The 17,607-nt window shown below is 39.7% G+C and overlaps 1 protein-coding gene across 4 annotated transcripts in view; it reads left to right on the top strand.

The window, feature by feature from the left end:
• Positions 1-14,870: 14,870 nt before the first annotated feature.
• TRAPPC8 (trafficking protein particle complex subunit 8) overlaps positions 14,871-17,607 on the top strand; it is a 50,283-nt gene continuing 47,546 nt past the window's right edge. For 3 of the 4 annotated variants that reach the window (XM_035553241.2, XM_035553238.2, XM_035553237.2), the window contains exon 1: positions 14,877-15,234. In XM_035553241.2, coding sequence (XP_035409134.1) covers positions 15,078-15,234 — 157 coding nt within the window. In that variant the 5' untranslated portion in view covers positions 14,877-15,077. Of the gene's footprint in view, positions 15,235-17,607 lie in introns of all 4 variants that reach the window. The other variant, XM_035553240.2, reaches the window with a different exon arrangement.

Raw genomic sequence — 17,607 nt, 5'->3', positions numbered from 1 at the left:
CTTGAGCAGGGCGGTGGAGCAGGTGACCTCCAGAGATCTCCTCCAACCTCAGCCATTCTGTAATGCTGTCACTTTTTCTGAATTAGAGAGCTTGCAGTGATGCTATATTAACTACTAATTAAGCACAAGTGTAATCCACAATTTTCTTGAAACAGTGGTAGGCAGCGGTAGTTTATCTCAAGGCTGATAAATCGTACAATTGTTACTTTCTGAAACAAATTTCCATTAGCACTGGAGATGGCATTGTCTCAGATGTGGACAACAATGGTCCAAATCTCCAAATCGACTGTTGCTAGCATAATGGACCCTCAAGTGCCACTGTTAAAAAAAAAAAAAAAAAAAAAAAAAAAAACGACAAAATGGCCAAAAAAGATATAGACAATTACACTAGATATTTCAGAGAAACGTCTTTTTGCTGTCTCTCTTAGTAAAGGTTATGAAAGGCCTTGGTTTTCTGTTTTACCTGTTTGCATCCTATTTCTTCACCTGGTACTCTGGTGATAACCACACTGAGGATGTCTGTGGCAAATAACACAGGGCAACGGAAGCCACGAGGCATATCCTTGTGTTAGCAACTGCTAGTCAGTGGACATAAACCCACGTTCCCCATCAGTGTGTTAATTTCAGTGGAAGCTAAGGTGGTCAAGGAGTGCCAAGCTGTAGAAACAAAGCTGTGACTATTCTTGCCACGTTCTCTCACAGATGTTCCCCATGCATGGAGCTTTTCTGCTCCTGGTGGAAATGGCTGCTGGATGACTTTGAAAGACCCAGGGGAGAATCCTGGTAGGAGCTGAACACCTATGAACATCGCACGGCAGCCTTAATACAACTGTCAAAGCAGCGTATAACTTAGGTTATTTTTGCCTGTGATGAGCTAAATTAAACTAGATTTCTTTTAGGCATCCCCAGTTATGTGAACACTTGAAGAACAGAAGTAGTATTCCCAGTTATTTCTACAAGTACTGGAAACTTTATAATACATTTGGTAATGCACAAAAATTAATTGGAATCTATCTAGGTTTTTCTTATTTGGCTAAAATTTGTACATGCTATACTAGGTACAGTTATTGAAACACAATATATTTGGGGCAATGTTGTTTACTGTGAAAAATTATTGTTTTTAATATTAAGGAAATTTGAATATTGAGGAAATTTGAATATTACTGTCACAAAGACTGATATGTCTCAGGGTAATTGTGCATTTTGTATATTGTATATTTTCCACTATCCAATGCATTTTCTGTAACTTAAATATTATTTACTGAAGCAAAATCAAGTATGACCCACTTTTGAGTAAGAAATAAAAAAAAAGAAAGGCAGTAGATTTGGCAACTCCAAGATGAAAGCATCTGCATGTTCAGTATCTTTCGGTTTGTGTCTGGCCTGCAGTAAAACTCGTAATCTCCTGTCAAGTGATTTTCATGGAAATTTCCATCACAGATTTGCTTCTGAAGGAAGATATCACCCTTTTCTGGGCCCAGAATCTACAGTGATGATTATCTCCACTGAACATTTAAATATAAACAGCTTTGACAGTCATGTTATTAACTTGCCAAATCAAATATGTAACGACAGCAGAAGGATAGCAATATTTCCTGTGCACTTACTATTTACTCATATGCTACCTACTGATGAGTAATAAAAGCAAATGTAAGAATTATATTTTGTCTTAGGTAAAAAAAACAAAAACAACAAAAATCGAACAACACTATGCATTTTTACAGAAACTGCAACAAAATATGTTCCAGCATACGTGAAATCTTGTCAGCCAGAATCAAGTCAATGAATTTCCTTTGTCAGTTAATGTTTATCTTTAGCATCAAATAAAACATGAGGAAAATTGTAACACCTTGCCATTAGCTAAACTCTAATCTTATCTGTTGCTGTGCTATTTTTGGTGTTACTTGGTTAAGATTTAGATCTCGGTTATACCTAAGTTTAATTTCTAACACTGCATGAATAATATAATGTGATAAAATATCATTAACTGCTGTAAGATAATTAAGCACAAAAGCTATGAAAGAAAATCAATCAGGGACTAAAACTGTAGTTTTTCTGGTAAATCACACACAAATTTACAGTCTGACAATGTAAATATGAATAATGTATGGAAAACATTAAATCATGAAGGATAAAAGCAAAATGCTTTTTAAAAAGGCATAAAAAAAAAAAAAAAAAAAAAGCAAATAAGCCCTTAAGTGCCTGTCACTAATAAGTGAAAATAAAAACAGCATTGTCATCATTGATTTATTTGGAATGGAAATCTCATGAAGACAGTGGTAAGACTGCATTAGAGTTTTCAGGAATTACTGACAATAATTTTCCAGCACAAAATAGGTGCCGTGCACATAGACCTGAGTGTGGTGGGTAAAGAGGGAATTGCAAGGCTGGAAGCTTGTTCTTGCCTGAAGATCAGTGGTCACAACCAATTACATCAAACAAGGGCAGACAGAGTGCAGGCTCAGCCAAGCTCTTTTACATGTGCACATGATTACAGCTGAGTAGGCATTACCTATGTGTATGTATTTGTTTAGATACTGCATACAGATAAATGTCTACGTCTCCTTAATTAGTTACCTAGAAAAAGATATTAGTTAAGAAATATGAAAATCCAAGAATGTATGAGGAGAAACTTAATGATATTAACAAAAGTCAGGGTGTGTATCAGAAGACTTTATTGTGTGGTAAGTGTACATCAATTTTTTAAATATTAAAAAGCACTATTTTATTAAAAGACCTTTCTGGAAAAGGAAGTAAAGACAATAATTAAAAGTAGATGGCAATCATAAATATGGCAATAAAAATTACCAAATGAAGCCAAGGAAAATTCAAGCCTAGTAAAAGTAGGGAAAAAAAAAAGCAAATCTAAAATATGAACAAAATAATGTAATACAGCAGTTAAGGCTTGGTGTTAGATTGACACGATAGTGATAATGATACAGAAAGTGTTCAATGGTTAGCTATGGTATTTGGTAAGGAGCAGAATGATGTATTTATATCTGATCAGAATATTGTGCAATTTGCCAGTCCATAACGACAAGGTAAGCATTAAACCACATTTATTAGGAATAAATACGGTAAAAAGAAGGCACAGATACCTTTCAGCCAATAATCCTACAAGACTTGGCTGAGGAGTTTTCTGGCTTGCTGATAATTATTGTTAAGAATTCTGAGCATACAATGGAAATCCTCCAAAGTTGAACTCAAACCACACAGAACTATAGAATCATAGAATATACTGTGTCGGAAGGGACCCACAGGGATCGTTGAGTCCAGCTCCTGTCTCCGCACAGGACCACTCCAAAGTCAAACCATGTGTCTGAGAGCATTGTCCAAACGCTTCTTGAACTCCGTCAGGCTCGATGCCATGACCACTGCACTGGGGAGCCTGTCCCCAACCTGATGTGGTTGACCTCATTGGTTATAAAATGTAAAAGATGAAGTTCAGTCAATAAAAATATATGCCCTCTACCACAGTTTTAGAAATTGGTCTTGTCAGCTGAACTGAGGTTGTTCTTTGCTGAACTTACAAAATAATTGATTTTGGTAATTATGCAGGTGTAATATACTTCTGTACACTATTTAACTTGGTATTTCATGCCCTTCAAACTAAAATGAATTAGTATTGTATAATATTAATAAGGTACATAGGAAATAAGAAATACTATATGATAGGTCTTGCAAAGTAGTGTCAAAAACATACATACCTGATTTTGGATAATATTTTTATGAATAATCTGGAGATAATTATAAAATCATCAAGCAACTGTTTGCAGAGTCAAAAGCACAGATGACAATGGACATTGAAGAGTATGATCTGGTTTCCAGGCTAAATTGGACCCATTTGAAGAAATTGCATTCTGAAATAGTCAAGTGCATGCTCGTATACTCTGTTTCTAGAAGAGTAAGTCAGGGCCAAACACAATGGAGCAGCAGGGTGGAAAAGCAGCATGCACTTCCCTGGTAGCACTACTATCAATGAAGACTGATAAGTTCTAATGGGGATAGCAGACAGCAAAAACGGAAAATTATTTTATTTATTGCATTAGATTCACTGCTCTAAGTGAAGGACAAGTGAATGAACCTCTGCTTAGTGCAACTCCCCCTTTTTTTTTCTTAATAAAGAGATGGAACTAAACCTTTCGGCATAGCTGATGTTTATCTGAATGCTGTGCACTTCTCACACAATTTGAAATAAATTACATTACATCACTGTTCAAGTAGGGCAAAGTTGGACATTTATTGATTCATATCAGACAGCTTTTTGTACTCAGACATAAAAATCCAATATTTGTAAGTTTTTTATTTCTGTTTTTGAGGTCTTTGAGCATCATTAAAGTAAATATTCCGGAGAGGAGAGTGTTAGCTGCGGAGGGACAATGATGTTCATTCATGAGATTTTAGGCTGGTTCCCTAAGGATGTTAAACAATATCATCTTCTCTGTGTGTAGATAAATCTGTCTGTTCTCCCTCATTCCCTCAGGCATGATGGCTTGTTTTTTAGCAAATCTCAGAGCAGGCATTGAAAAGGATGATTCAGAAAACAGTGGAAAAACCCAAACATAACCTAAAAGTCTGTCTCATAGAGGGTAGACTGCAGAGGAGACACTCTACAAAGTCCTGAGCAGGAGGAGAGGTGGACTGCAGCAAACCCTACATCAGTTCACCCCTCCTGCAGGCAGGGAGGATGTGTACAGCAAAACTTCCATGAAAAATGGAAAATGATCCTTACCCCCAGAAAAAGGCCTGCCAAGGGAGAGTAGGGGGAGAACATGAAGGTCAAGCAGTGCCTGCCCTTTCTAGCACCTCCACATGACCACAAAGCTGCTCTGATGAGACATGATCCTGTATCTCCCCCAGAAATGGCCACAGCTTAGGATGAGGATGATCTAGTAGGAAATAGCTTGAAGATGCCGGGATCTGCCTGCTAGGCTGACAACAAAAATGTCTACCAAAGCCATGATATTTGCAACAGATAGTCTCCTTTGAAGGTATATAAGCATAACTTTGACACAGAAGAACTGGAAACGTCATAACATAGGACTGCATGATAAAACAATACACATTTTTCTTTCTCGGGTCTTTAATGTAGCTTCACAGTCCCTTCAGTCAAGAATCATACCTCAGATAGGACATGCCCAGGGATCATCTACACAAAATTCCACTAAGGACATGGGGACAATAGATGGGGACTGGATACATGGAGGCTGTTCCAGAACACCGGCTCCGGAATAAATTTCCCATTGTATAATGTGGACATGCATGTAGTGAACATTGCTCCTGAACCACAGCACATTTTCCCACCCACACATAAATCATGGTCTTACAATTGAAAATACGTGTTCAGGTACAACAACGGATGTTTGTTGACTGGCCTAGAAGGAGCCCACTGAACTGCCCTTCCTCCTCATTTCCTGCCTTAATAAAAAATGCTAGAATTGTAGAGGATTTCCTCACTTGAGTTTCCTGTCATTTGTGCAAGTCAAAATGACACAACTATTTTCTGCTCCCAAAAGGGAGACAATAGAAAATCCACGTATGTAAGACAGCAGTGCTGTTGCCTTGAAATATGAATTTCAGTTTCAGTGAGCTTTCTTACAGACGACTCTTCATCTATTTACCTGCTTTTAATGAAGCTATTCTATGAGAAAGTAATCTCCAACAGTGATATTATTCATCATAGCTTTCAAAAACATTAATGTCTTAACCTTTCCTGGAGTGAGTCATAAAATTAAGTAATTGAGTGAGATCAATTAGAGTAGACACATACTGCCAGATGACAGCATGTGTTGCCATGAATCTGCTTTTATAAAATAATCGTGTAATCTCTAATATGTGCAGGTATCTTGAAGAATTATACTGTTTCCCCAGGGAAAACCCTTGTACAGATATTTTTAATTGCTAGCATTTTAAGAGAAAGACTAAAATATTTTGTTAATTTATGAAATTACTTAGTTTCCATGCTTCTTTCATGGAAAAGTGGTAATGAAAACAACAACAACAACAACAGCAACAAAAACAACAACCAAACAAACAAAAACCAAACAAAAGTATCTGAAATTTATTTCTGGTTATCAACATATAAAAAAAATAACCTATTGAAAGCCAAATAACTTCAAAAGCCTCCTTTAGGATTTTGATTTCTCTCAGTTCCTTTTATCTGATCTTCTCTGTAGCTGAGGCTTCTAAATAGAATCACCAAACTTCCCACTTCAGCCACATGAACTTTCCTTCAAGTTTAGTCTTTCTTTAGCCTGAAACTGTTGCTCTGCCCTGTTCATTTAATCTAACTGAGATTTGGGTCCAATACTTTTTCCGGGCAGTATTGCACTTCAAGATCCAACTTCATACAGTGATTTTTTTCCCTGTTGTTTCATTGTAAACTAGTAATCTATGCTGGCTTATCTTCCAAGGTTGCTCCCTGATCTGTAACACTCACTGCTTTCCCAATCAATTTGAAGAAGTCATCTTTTTTTTTATTATTATTATTATTATTATTTTTATTTTTTCTCCATGATAGAATGTATGCTTGAGTGAACATTCAATTTTCAGTACTTACACCACATTTTGCCCTGAAGAAAATTCCTCTGAAAAGCAGGGGAACAACAGGTCTGAGCCAGGGTTAGCTGAAGAGCCCAGACAGCATGCTGCATCAAGCCGTGCTTCTGGAAAACAAGCTTGAGAGAAAGGAGGCCTCAGAGACAATATGAGCACGAGGCAAATGGGAAGCAAGCTATTGCAAAGCCTTTTACATCATTTTAAAAGTGTGAAGCCACATAGACCACACTCAAATTAGAGACACCACACCTCTTTGCAGTTGGGTTCCACAATCATCTTGGACCTGCCTGTAATTGCAAGAGGTGTGTTCATGAGCCTCTCAGTTTTGACCATGGAAAACTTCTGGGACTTCTTAAAAAAGAAACTTCTTAACTTGTTTTACAGAATGCCCCATTTCAAAGAAAAGGACAGTCTTAGGTCAGGAGTATATGGTGAATTTCGTGAAATAGAGTAGGTGCAGATCTAACAGGTTACTGGAATTTCTGTTCCTGAATTTATTAGTTTTTTTCACTTTAAACCGGAACAAAAGTTGAAATTTTGAAATATCCTACGAACTGGCATCTTTGCAGGGAGAAAATCACTTTGTTTTAGGTCAGATGAAACATTCAATTTTTAAAAAGCTTCTGTTTTGACTTGTAAATATCATGCTTTCAGTGTATAATTTATGCTGTAATGGGAAACAGCTTTCTCAATTAAATGGCATTACTAAATGTAGAAACTGAAGCATGCTGTTTAGAAATGTTGGGAATGTTTGGACTTTACCTTGGTACAGGACACAAGAAGTGGAAGAAATAGGGATTATAGCCCATGGTCATGGCTGTCCAACTGGGAGCCGGCACTGTCAGACTCAATCTAACACACTTCATTTCCTTCCTCTGCTTCCCTTTTTTTCCAAAGAGCAAAATTAAAATTACCCATTCAGTCCCAGTTCCTACTAGTGAGGATGGCTCTCTTATAGGTATTGTGCTACCTGGAAGCTGCTGAAGTGGGATTTTGACTCTGTTTCCTTGCCTTCCGTCTCTTTCCAAGCTAAGTACTACATCCCTACAAATAATGCAGACAAAATCACACCTGTACTAAATTCAGAGATTCTTGGTGTAATTCAAGTCAGAATTAATTCTTATAAAATTCTTCAGATTATAGTGCATTAACAGAATTTGAACAATATATTATTAATATATTATATTGTATTATTATTATATTATATTGTATTATTATTATATTATTAGTATAACAACAAGTTATATTCTGTGTGTTGTCTCTGCATATCCACTTTATTCTGTCTAAGGAATATTTCATCAACTCCAGGGTGGCTTTGCAGATTGCTTAGATCACTCAAAGCCCAAACATCCTTTGAAAGGGCTCGTCCCAGCTCCTGCCCAGAGTCACTGCCCCTTTCTTCTCTTGGTGCACATTCTTTGGTCAAAAGGTAAGCTGGACGGCTTTTTAAAAACGGGATTAATTTTTAGACCTCTTAGTTCATTACTCCTGCTGATTAAATGTCCATTTGACAAGCAGTGCCAGATTTATGGAGGTACAAAGATACAAAGAGGCATACAGCTAGGCAGCTGGGGAGGGTGGACTCTCTTTCTTTCTTTCTTTTTTTTTTTTTTTTTTTTTTGTCAGGCCTAAGTGGGCTTGAATTATTTTGTGAATCTACTCCTTAAGTAGATATCCACATGGTGGCTCCTAAGATAAACAGAAACACCCTGTAGTTATTTTTATTGTTGATGTTGTTCAGCAGGAACTAGGGTTGAAAAAATTATTAAACTGGGTAAAAATCAAAGATTTTACATGCTATTTGAACTGTTTCTATCTTTCCCTGAACTCTTCAGACACAGAAAATGAAAGGAACATGGAACCTAAAGGAATCTTTCCAATACAATTTTGCATCATGCCATCAGTATGAAAAACTTCTCTCAAGTGTTTTTCTTTCCCTGTTCTCCTGCTCTTCAATTCTTTTTCCCAGCAGTGACGTTTTACAGTCACAGAGTCTAAGCAGGGTACTTTCTTGAAATACTGTTAATTAGAACCTGAATATCAAAATGTTGATTTGAAAATATTACTTGTCATGCATTTGTGTGTACAATAAGGGCAGGTTTTTTATTTTGTATTTCCTTCTCCTCAGTCCTCCTGTGGTGTGATAGATGAATTGCATCTACCAGACTGTTATGACTATTAAATTCTTGTAATCCTCAGATGACCTTTCTGTGACTATTTACATTGTATTAAAATATGTTTTACAGTCAAAATCTGCACCACAACTTCAAAGACTGCGTTTTTTTTTTTTTTTTTTTTTTATGATAAGGGAAAGTTTATTTAGTCCTTTTGGTTTGTTTGGTCTATTTTATTTATATTCTTTTTTTTTTTTTTTTGTAACATGGTGAAAAGAAATCTGTTTCTGGAAAGACAGGCAATTCTAATTATACAAAAGAGAGGAAATCTCAAATTGCTTATCCCCAGTAGTAACATCTGGCAAACAATAGAAAACTCTGCTATTAATGTCCCAAGGCATTTATTATTATTGTATGATTTTGCACTATGTAGCACTTTATTTATGTAACTAAATACATAGGAAAAATACTCTCTGTTATCCAGAAAAATGTTTACTGCTAAGTGACAATCTACTGTTTGGATTGTTTTCATTTTCTCCTTATGTCTCCAGAAGTAATTACTCAAATATATAGAAAAGCAAAATTATAAAATCTATTTGAATAAAAAAATAGTTTGACAAAAATGTGACTCCATTCTCTTGTCAGAGGATGGCTGAGAATATTTACTATTAAGATATCTTTGCAAGCTCCTCTGCATTAAGCAGATTCAAAATATTAAAATATTTTATTCAAAATATTAAAATTTAACTAAACAGCAAACATTTATAAACTCAGCATCTCAAATCTTTTAACAACATAGCTTGCACAAGTAACAGAAAAAATTCAGCTTTTCTGTGGACTTGAGTAGCAACAATTCATTTGCTAGAAATACAGTATCTGGTCTTAAATCACAGTCAAAACTGACTACATTAAAAGCTGCAGTATAACTCAGGGAAATTATTGCTTCTAAATTCTGCCCTTCTGCTGTTTGACACTGTGTGTCAAACTTAATTTTTGTCCTGTGGGGCTGGCACAAATCCAGGACTGTGTACACGCACGTTGCCTCCTTCCTGAAGCGAAAGTGAGGCTGGAGTATTGTTTTTAAAATTCACCCTCACGAAGACGCATCTATAAAGCTGTTACCTCTCACACAGTGGGCAGCTGGCTTAATGACGGTGATTGCTGCAGACTGGCTAAAGGTTGTACTTCTATTTCGTCTTGAAGCAACAAACAAACAAACAAAAACACATACAAAACCAAGCCAACCAACCAAACAAACAAACAGTAAAACAACAAACTTTACTGCTTCCTCCCTGTCTCACCTCTATACTTGCATCATCTGTGTCCATGTCTTATATCCATCTCCCATCTTGTCTCATCCTTTAATCTATAGACTCTTTGATGTGAAGACATGATTTTGCATGACAATTCATGGGCCTTTGTGTGTGCATGCAAGAACTGCAGGTGCTGGGGTGCTGGCCTCAGCCCCAGCTTTTGCAGGGAGCAAACCCTCAGCTGCGTGAGCCTCAGCTCCCGTTCCAGTTGCCTGATGGGGATTTGCTTGCGAAATCGCCTTCTAATGACTTATATGAAGTATGCTTAAGTGTATCATTTTTTGGCATGCTAGGGTCTAGTTTACTGTAATTTTCCTGCAAACTACACTAAAAGTTTCTGGTCAGGTTATTTAGTATTTTGCTATATAGTGTAATACACAAATGAGATCTTTATGTTACACAAAAAAATACTGTTTATTTCCATGGAAAATGATTTTTTCCCTTTAATTTTAGAAGATTTTGATGTGAGTTTACCTTAGGCATAAGATAGGAGACATAACCACCACTTGCCTCATGCCCACATGGCACATACCTACTTGCCTCTCACCACCTCCATTTCCATGCTGTGTACTACCCATATTCACCAGTATACACGTTGATATGGGGCCATATTAAGTGTAAGGCTTTTGCACATGACTAAGTGCCACGGGGACACTTAGAGTGCAAAAAGGGAACTGATTTGTGGAAATTAGTTCAAATGGCACCTAAACATTAAGAATCTATTCTTTAGTTCATCCTTGTTAACATCAGTAACTCTCAGTTTCATCAAATAGGAGCTATATCCCCAGGAATTCCCCTGGCTAAGGGCCCTTCAAAATCTGGAACATTATTCAATTACAATTCAAAGAATCTTATAGCAAGAGGGACTGACTAAAGATAAAAGTGTCTAAGAGCATTCCTTCAAAGGAAGCTCTGAGAGCTTTCCTTCAAAGAGAAGGAAAGAGTGTGAAGAGCTTGTGTGTCTGGGGAGAGCATCCTCTTCACTAACTTGTAAGAGCAAAGCAAGGAGCATTATACCTGTCCCTCTGTTGTGGTGAGTGGAGCCATGGTCCTCAGTGCTGGATTTGGACCTGCTGGCTTTCCTTCCTGTCTTCTTTTCATCTGCCTCTCTCTCTCCTTTGGTAATGCGCAAACCTTATGTTTATATAAAAAAAAAGTTACATTAATCCTTATGTAGTCTTTTTTAGACATATCTGTTAACAAAAAGGGGCTCTGAATTTAAAATCTCTGTTTGGGGCAATACTACAGAGTTTGATGTTAATCCTGGCTGAGGCAGGGAGTGGTAGATGTCTTCCCCTGGGAACAAAGGGGAGGTTCTAGAGAGCTATTACCTTGGAAATCCAACCCCAGATCAGGACTATCAAGTGCTACCAGCTCTTCCTTTATCTCTGTGGGTGATGGGAGTTGTTCACAGAAAGATCCGGTATCATCATGCCTGGAAGGAGAATTGCATTATCACATGTTCCCATCCCATGCCCAGCAAAAGTGTTGTGATCCCTGAGCTGGGGCAGGGGAGTGCCCAATTGATTCAGAAGCACTGAAATTGACTGTTTACCATCACCTGCTCTTCTTTATAACTCTCCCTCAGGCAAGGCAGGGTAAACCTTTCTGATTAACCACTGCAACTGCAGATCTGACCATCTTCAGCCTGCACATCTGCACATCAGAAGGTTGCCTGGGTGCAAGCTGGGAGCAGTGTTACAGACACTATGGGGCTGGTACATACTTGAGGCTGTGGCACTGTTCTTACTGTGTAAAATCTTCCTTCAGAATTGAAAAAAAAAGAAAAAAGAAGAAAGAAAACGTGTGAAATACCACTTCTATAACTCTGCAGAAGTCTGAACTAGGCAAAAACTCAAATTTGGCCTTTAAGTTTGCAGGGAGTTGGGAGCCCATGATGTAAACATTCAAGGGTATAGTTTAACCTGTAGCTAACTTGTAGGGTCATAGACCTGTTCCATATTTGAAAAATGGTAAATGAGAGCATTGGACTCAACTTCAGATCGCAGCATTTGCAATTCTATAGTCTTTGCTCTCTATGTTAAATGTACATGATAACACAAGTATCATTTTATTTACAAACAAAACAAACAAACAAAAAACAACACCAAACCCAACCCCAAAACAAATAAACAACGAACGAAAAAAACCGACTTTTAAACCTTTAAAAAAATCTTCCTCAGCAGCAACTCAGTGCAGCAGAAAGCTCCTAGTCTCTGGCTATGTCATCTGCACAAAGGAATCAAAGAAATTCCAAGTTCAGAAGGCTTCTAGCCTGAGGAAGTCAAAACACACTCCTGTCAGCAGCAAAGCAGCACAGAAGAGTAGAGGCTATGCACTTCTAAGTCCAAATTTTTACAGTATTTTTTTTTTCAGTTGAAACAGTGGACATTTCTGTCTTGGTGATTGTTTTGTTATTGCCAGGCTTTGGAATGACAGACGTAATTAGAGATGATATATTATATTCTTTCTAATGTACCTTCTGCCTTGTAAATAAAGATAATGTTATTTGAATCCTCATTGACTAGACTATTTTTAGCACCAGATCTGGGATACAACACCCTGAGCTACTGTGTCCGTTGAGGATGGGGTTGTTTATCCCTTGGTAGCAGAGCAAACAAGTCAGAGGCTGAATCAAAGGTTCTAAGCCATGGGAAAACACAAACTTGTCTTACTATAACACAGACCATGAGATTGAAGAGCTATATCAAACCAGTGTGACAGAATCAGTCCTTTGGACAATGTTGTACTGGAAGAGAACTATCACGAAAGGGAGAAAATCTTAGGACTAGTATTCCTAATGCTGAGCAAAAAGAAAATGTGTACAAAAAGTTTTTATAGACAAAGAACAGTTTTTGAGCACATAAATCTAGGTTCAGAATGTACGGGTGCTCTAGTGACAATAAAAAGCACTTAGAAACTTTGCCCACTGTAAACAAAACAAAAATTAATGTTGATTTCTCACGGTGTAATGGCTACCAAAGATCATTGATAGTCACACACTCCACTGAAGAGCAACAAATAAATGAATGTTGAGTCTTTGCTAGAAAGACATTAAGATGTTCAAAATTTTAAAATAGCTTTTAGTGTCAAATCATTTGTGATCAGGATTGGGACTTCTTCTGATCCACTTCAATCTACCAGATGTAATCCATGTACTGTTCTGAAGTAACAGATTAAGTGGAATGGGGGAAAAGCACCGGTGTTTCAAAGTGTCCGTCTGGAGATCATATTTTATCTCTAGAAACATTACTTTTGAATATCACTGTGGAATTTGCAGATGTGGACAAGCCATAAATATTTGGAGAATGTTGGCCTTCGACTTGTTCTATTATCTATCAAAGCCAAAATATTTTTTCTGCAATATTGAGTAGCTTTTGGGTAACATTCCCAGGATTCAAACCTGGAAAACAGTGAGTAATCTGGCCTATTATATATATATATATTCATTTTTTACTGCCTACATTGAATCAATGAATTAAAAACTAGTTTTTTATTCACAGGGGAAGTAGCTGACCCAACTGGTGTAGACAGATGAGTTAACACAAATTTCCAAATTACTGAATCTGTTAGGGAATACAGTTAGATATTCTTTTTCCAAGTTTTATTTGGTTTTCAGTCAGGATGCATTCATTCTGTAGTATCAACTACAGAAATAACCTCATCCTCTTTTTATTTTTTTACAGGATCTTACACTTTAATGAGGCTTGGCTTCTTACGACTTTGTAAATCATGCGTATGAAAACACAACATGCAATCTCCCATTGAACCTAAGTGATACAAGATCTCTCTGACGTTTGTGATCAGGAAGGAGCAATCTTGTGTTATAAATCTTCCATCAGGACTGTCTCTCTCTCCTGTACCTACATGCCTCACTTTGTAGCAACTTTCTACCTCTTGACAGGCCTGTCAAGCGCACAGAAACTGGCTAGTGATTTCCAAACCTTAATACTGAAATCGTAATCTATTATAGTCTGCTCAGCATTGCTTTCCAAGCACCACAGGGCTTTTTCTGTGATCTTGACAAGTCCCTGACAGCATGTTAAAACCTAACCCTCCTATTGCAATTACTCATTCTTAATTATCACTGCTCAGCACTGTTGCCTGCCTTCCATGCCATTTCCTTATGCAGCTTACAAATGCAAAATCACAGAATTATAGAATATCCTGAGTCGGAAGAGACCTGCAAGGATTATCAAGTCCAACTCCTGGCTCCACACAGGACCACCCAAAAATCAGACCATGTGTCTGAGAGCATTGTCCAAACAGTTTTTGAACTCTGTCAGGCTCAGTGCCGTGACTGCTGCCCTGGGGAGCCTGTCCCAGTGCCCGGCCACCCTCTGGGTGCAGACCCTTTCCCTAACACCCAGCCTGACCCTCCCCGTCACAGTTTATCGCCATTCGTGCCAAAAGCAGCAGAACTTTGTATACGACCATGGGCAAAACGCCTGATTTTCACTTCACGCGTTCAACTGAGCAGTGACAGGTCTGCTAGCGAAACCTCAAACAATTCTTTAAACCTTAACTAATCTGGTTTTATTTATTTATTTATTTATTTATTTAGCGTGAGGGACGGGTCCTTTTAATTTATTTATGCATTTATTTTGCGTGAGGGACGTGTTTGTTTATTTATTTATTCAGGTGGGGGTTGTCAGTCAGGCCGGCAGCATCAGCCTGCCGCGACCGACCCTTGACGGTGACGGTTGGTGCCGGCTCCCCGCGCCCCGCCCCCCCGGAGCGAACCAAGAACCACGGACGGCGGGGGGGGGGGGGGGGGCGGACATCCGCGCATGCGCAGCACTCCCCGCTTCCTCCCTTCCTTACCCCGCCCCGGCGCCGCCCCTTCGGGCCAATCACATGAGCGGGCGCGGGGGCCGCCGGGAGCGGGCGCTACCCGAGGGGCTCGGCGGAGGCGCGACATGGCGGCGGCGCTGGGCGCCCGCTGCTGAGCGCCCGGCGGGCCGCGGCGGGGCGACAGCGACAGCGACAACGAGGAGCGGGAGGAGGAGGAGGAGGAGGAGGAGGAGGAGGAGCGGGGCACCGGGGAGGAAGGTGGCGGGGCTCGGTCTCTCCGTCGTCGTCGTCGGCGGCGATGGCCCAGTGCGTGCAGTCGGTGCAGGAGTTCCTCCAGGACTCGTTCGTGCCCTTGGTGGCCGCGCTGTGCAGCGAGGAGGCGGAGCGCCTGGCCCGCAGGAACAACCTCGGCTTCGCCGAGCTGCTCAAGCCCTTCTGCCGCCTCACCTCCGAAGGTCGGTACCGTCGGGGGGGCGGGGAAGGCGGGGCCGCACCCTGCAGGCCGGGGGGAGGCGAGGACCCCGGCCCTTGCCCCTTTTTCTTCCCCTTGCCTTTCCCCTTCCTCGGGGTCGGCGCCGAGGCACAGGTTTGCCCCGGCTGCCTGCGGTTGTTCCCTTCTGCTCCGTGGCGTTTGAGAAGTTGGGCTTCTCCCCGAAGCACCACGAAGCAGAAGGTCGAAGAGAAGGGTGTCTGTAAAGCCAGCTCTCCCAGGCTGGTTTCTTTTAAGCTCCTCTGTTTGCCTGGTGCTTGTATCTGGAGCTCTTGCTGTAGTTTCTCTTGGAGTAAGGCTCTTAGTAAGCTATCTGGATATTGAAAGTCTGACAGCTGAAATGACAGCTAACATCACAGAAGTCTGCCTTCTTTCACCTGCCCTTCTCTTGGATGTACATCTCTTTTTTTGGCAGTGTTTCTGTGAGCAAGACCTGCCCCAACAAGGGGGAGGACTGAACTGATTACATAGCATAGATAAAAAATAACAGTGGAAAACAGTAAAACGAGGAATTGACCACTGGAAAAATGATCGGGCTCTTTTACTGTAATCCCTAAAATGTTCCAGGTAATAACTTTAAGCTGCGCTTTTCAATTCACTGCGTATCAGAACAGAGCTGCAGAACTGCTTATTAGCATAGCGATGCAGTGGCATTTGGCAGATTTGGTTTCTGGCAGACACTTGGCTCAAGAGAGACTTCAGTCTTGTGTTGAGAAAGCAGTGTAAGAAACTGAAACTTGTACTGTCACTTGAGCTAAATATTCTGCATTGTTAAGTGAGTGGTGACAACTTGAAAGCTAGTGTGTGTGAAAATCTACCTTAATTTGTGGCAAGCCTTGAAAACGTATAAAAATGCGTTTAGCAGTAACTTTTCTATAACTATTTTTCCGTGTCTAGTAACTCTTGCAAATCATGTGAGACTGCAGAACAGATAAAAATAATAAATGCAGAAGTTTCAGTCCTTGGAGTTCTGAAGCTGCTGAAATTACTTAAACATCATTTTAGGTTCTTTGGCAAAAGGCAGTGCATCTAGAAAACTAACCAGGCAGGCTATTCAGAATGAAGCACCAGTTCTGATGAAGAATACTGGTTTTTTTTGTTCCTTAATAGTAACATTTTGTGTTCTGACTATTGTAACAATTAAGGAGCTGTCAAACCTGAATCTTTCTCCCTGTTTCTTGTGTAAATGCAGAACTCTGTGCCGTAGCGTATCAATGTTTATAAATCAAGCTAGTCCTTCATCCCGTTCTGAAAGTTTTACTCTATAAAGGAGTTGGTTATAGCTAATATTTAGACTCTGTCCCTCAGTACACCCAAGGACTTTGATTTTGTTAACCTGTGAGACTGATACTGACTGGATTTTGGTATTCTTCTGAAAACTTGAGTAGGAAAGCTCTGCCACTTAATGATCTCATCATGACTTTTGATGTTTCAGTGACAGGTCTTCTGTAAGTTCTGTAGTGTAACTGTATAAATAAGCATGCTTGTTAACTGCATCCAAATCCCCACGATACAGTTTTCATTTCCTAGTTTCACACCTGTGGCTGTCATGAGGAATTCTTGAGAAGGGGCATCCTTGCTGGTCTTTCCAGGTTGCCTAACTGGCAGCCTGAACTACCCTTTTCAAAGCCTGACCCAGGCTTGGAGAACCGAGAAGCTGAAGCTTGGCACGGTGGGTTTGTGGCTACCCTGCTCGGTGCGTTCTGATTCAGCACACTGTGAGCTTGACTGCAGTTCTTCACTCCAAGCGTGACTTCCTCTGCTAGATTCATGGAAAATGCATTACTGCTCGCTGTGAGTAGCTTCTTGCAATGAAAGCCAGTGTGTGTGAGGGGAAGCCAAGTGGTACTAGGCACTTTCTTGAGGCAGATCACAGGTTAAGTGCAATGAAGTTATTGTAAAGTGTGTGTAGTAGTGAACAATTTCTCTGGAATACCAGGAGCTCTAGGACAGGGAAACCTGCTTGTGGCAGTCTGCACAAACAGTGTTGCATTGACAGTCACAGCATAGTGGCACTGCTAACTGTATCCCATGCACCAGACTCTGGAAACTGTGTATTTGCTGTGCGATAAGAGGTTTGGCCAGACTTGGCATTACATTTTTTTCTGTGGTCGCTTTTATGCCCAATTAAGAGGGAGAGAGGCATTATTAATGATCTGATCGTTGCACAGCAGAATGTCTACGTACACCTTTCTCCAAAACTGCATGTCTTACTGTCCATGATTTTGTTCCTGATTCTTTAGTCTTAGCACCAGTTTTCTTAATGGAGAAGAAAACTGGAGATGAGATGACATCCGACTTCAAACAGAACCCCACAAACATGATGTAGGTGCAGGGG

This window comes from Cygnus atratus, chromosome 2 (assembly GCF_013377495.2).
Source record: "Cygnus atratus isolate AKBS03 ecotype Queensland, Australia chromosome 2, CAtr_DNAZoo_HiC_assembly, whole genome shotgun sequence".
NCBI lineage: Eukaryota > Metazoa > Chordata > Aves > Anseriformes > Anatidae > Cygnus > Cygnus atratus.
This window is presented reverse-complemented; position numbering and strand designations above follow the sequence as displayed.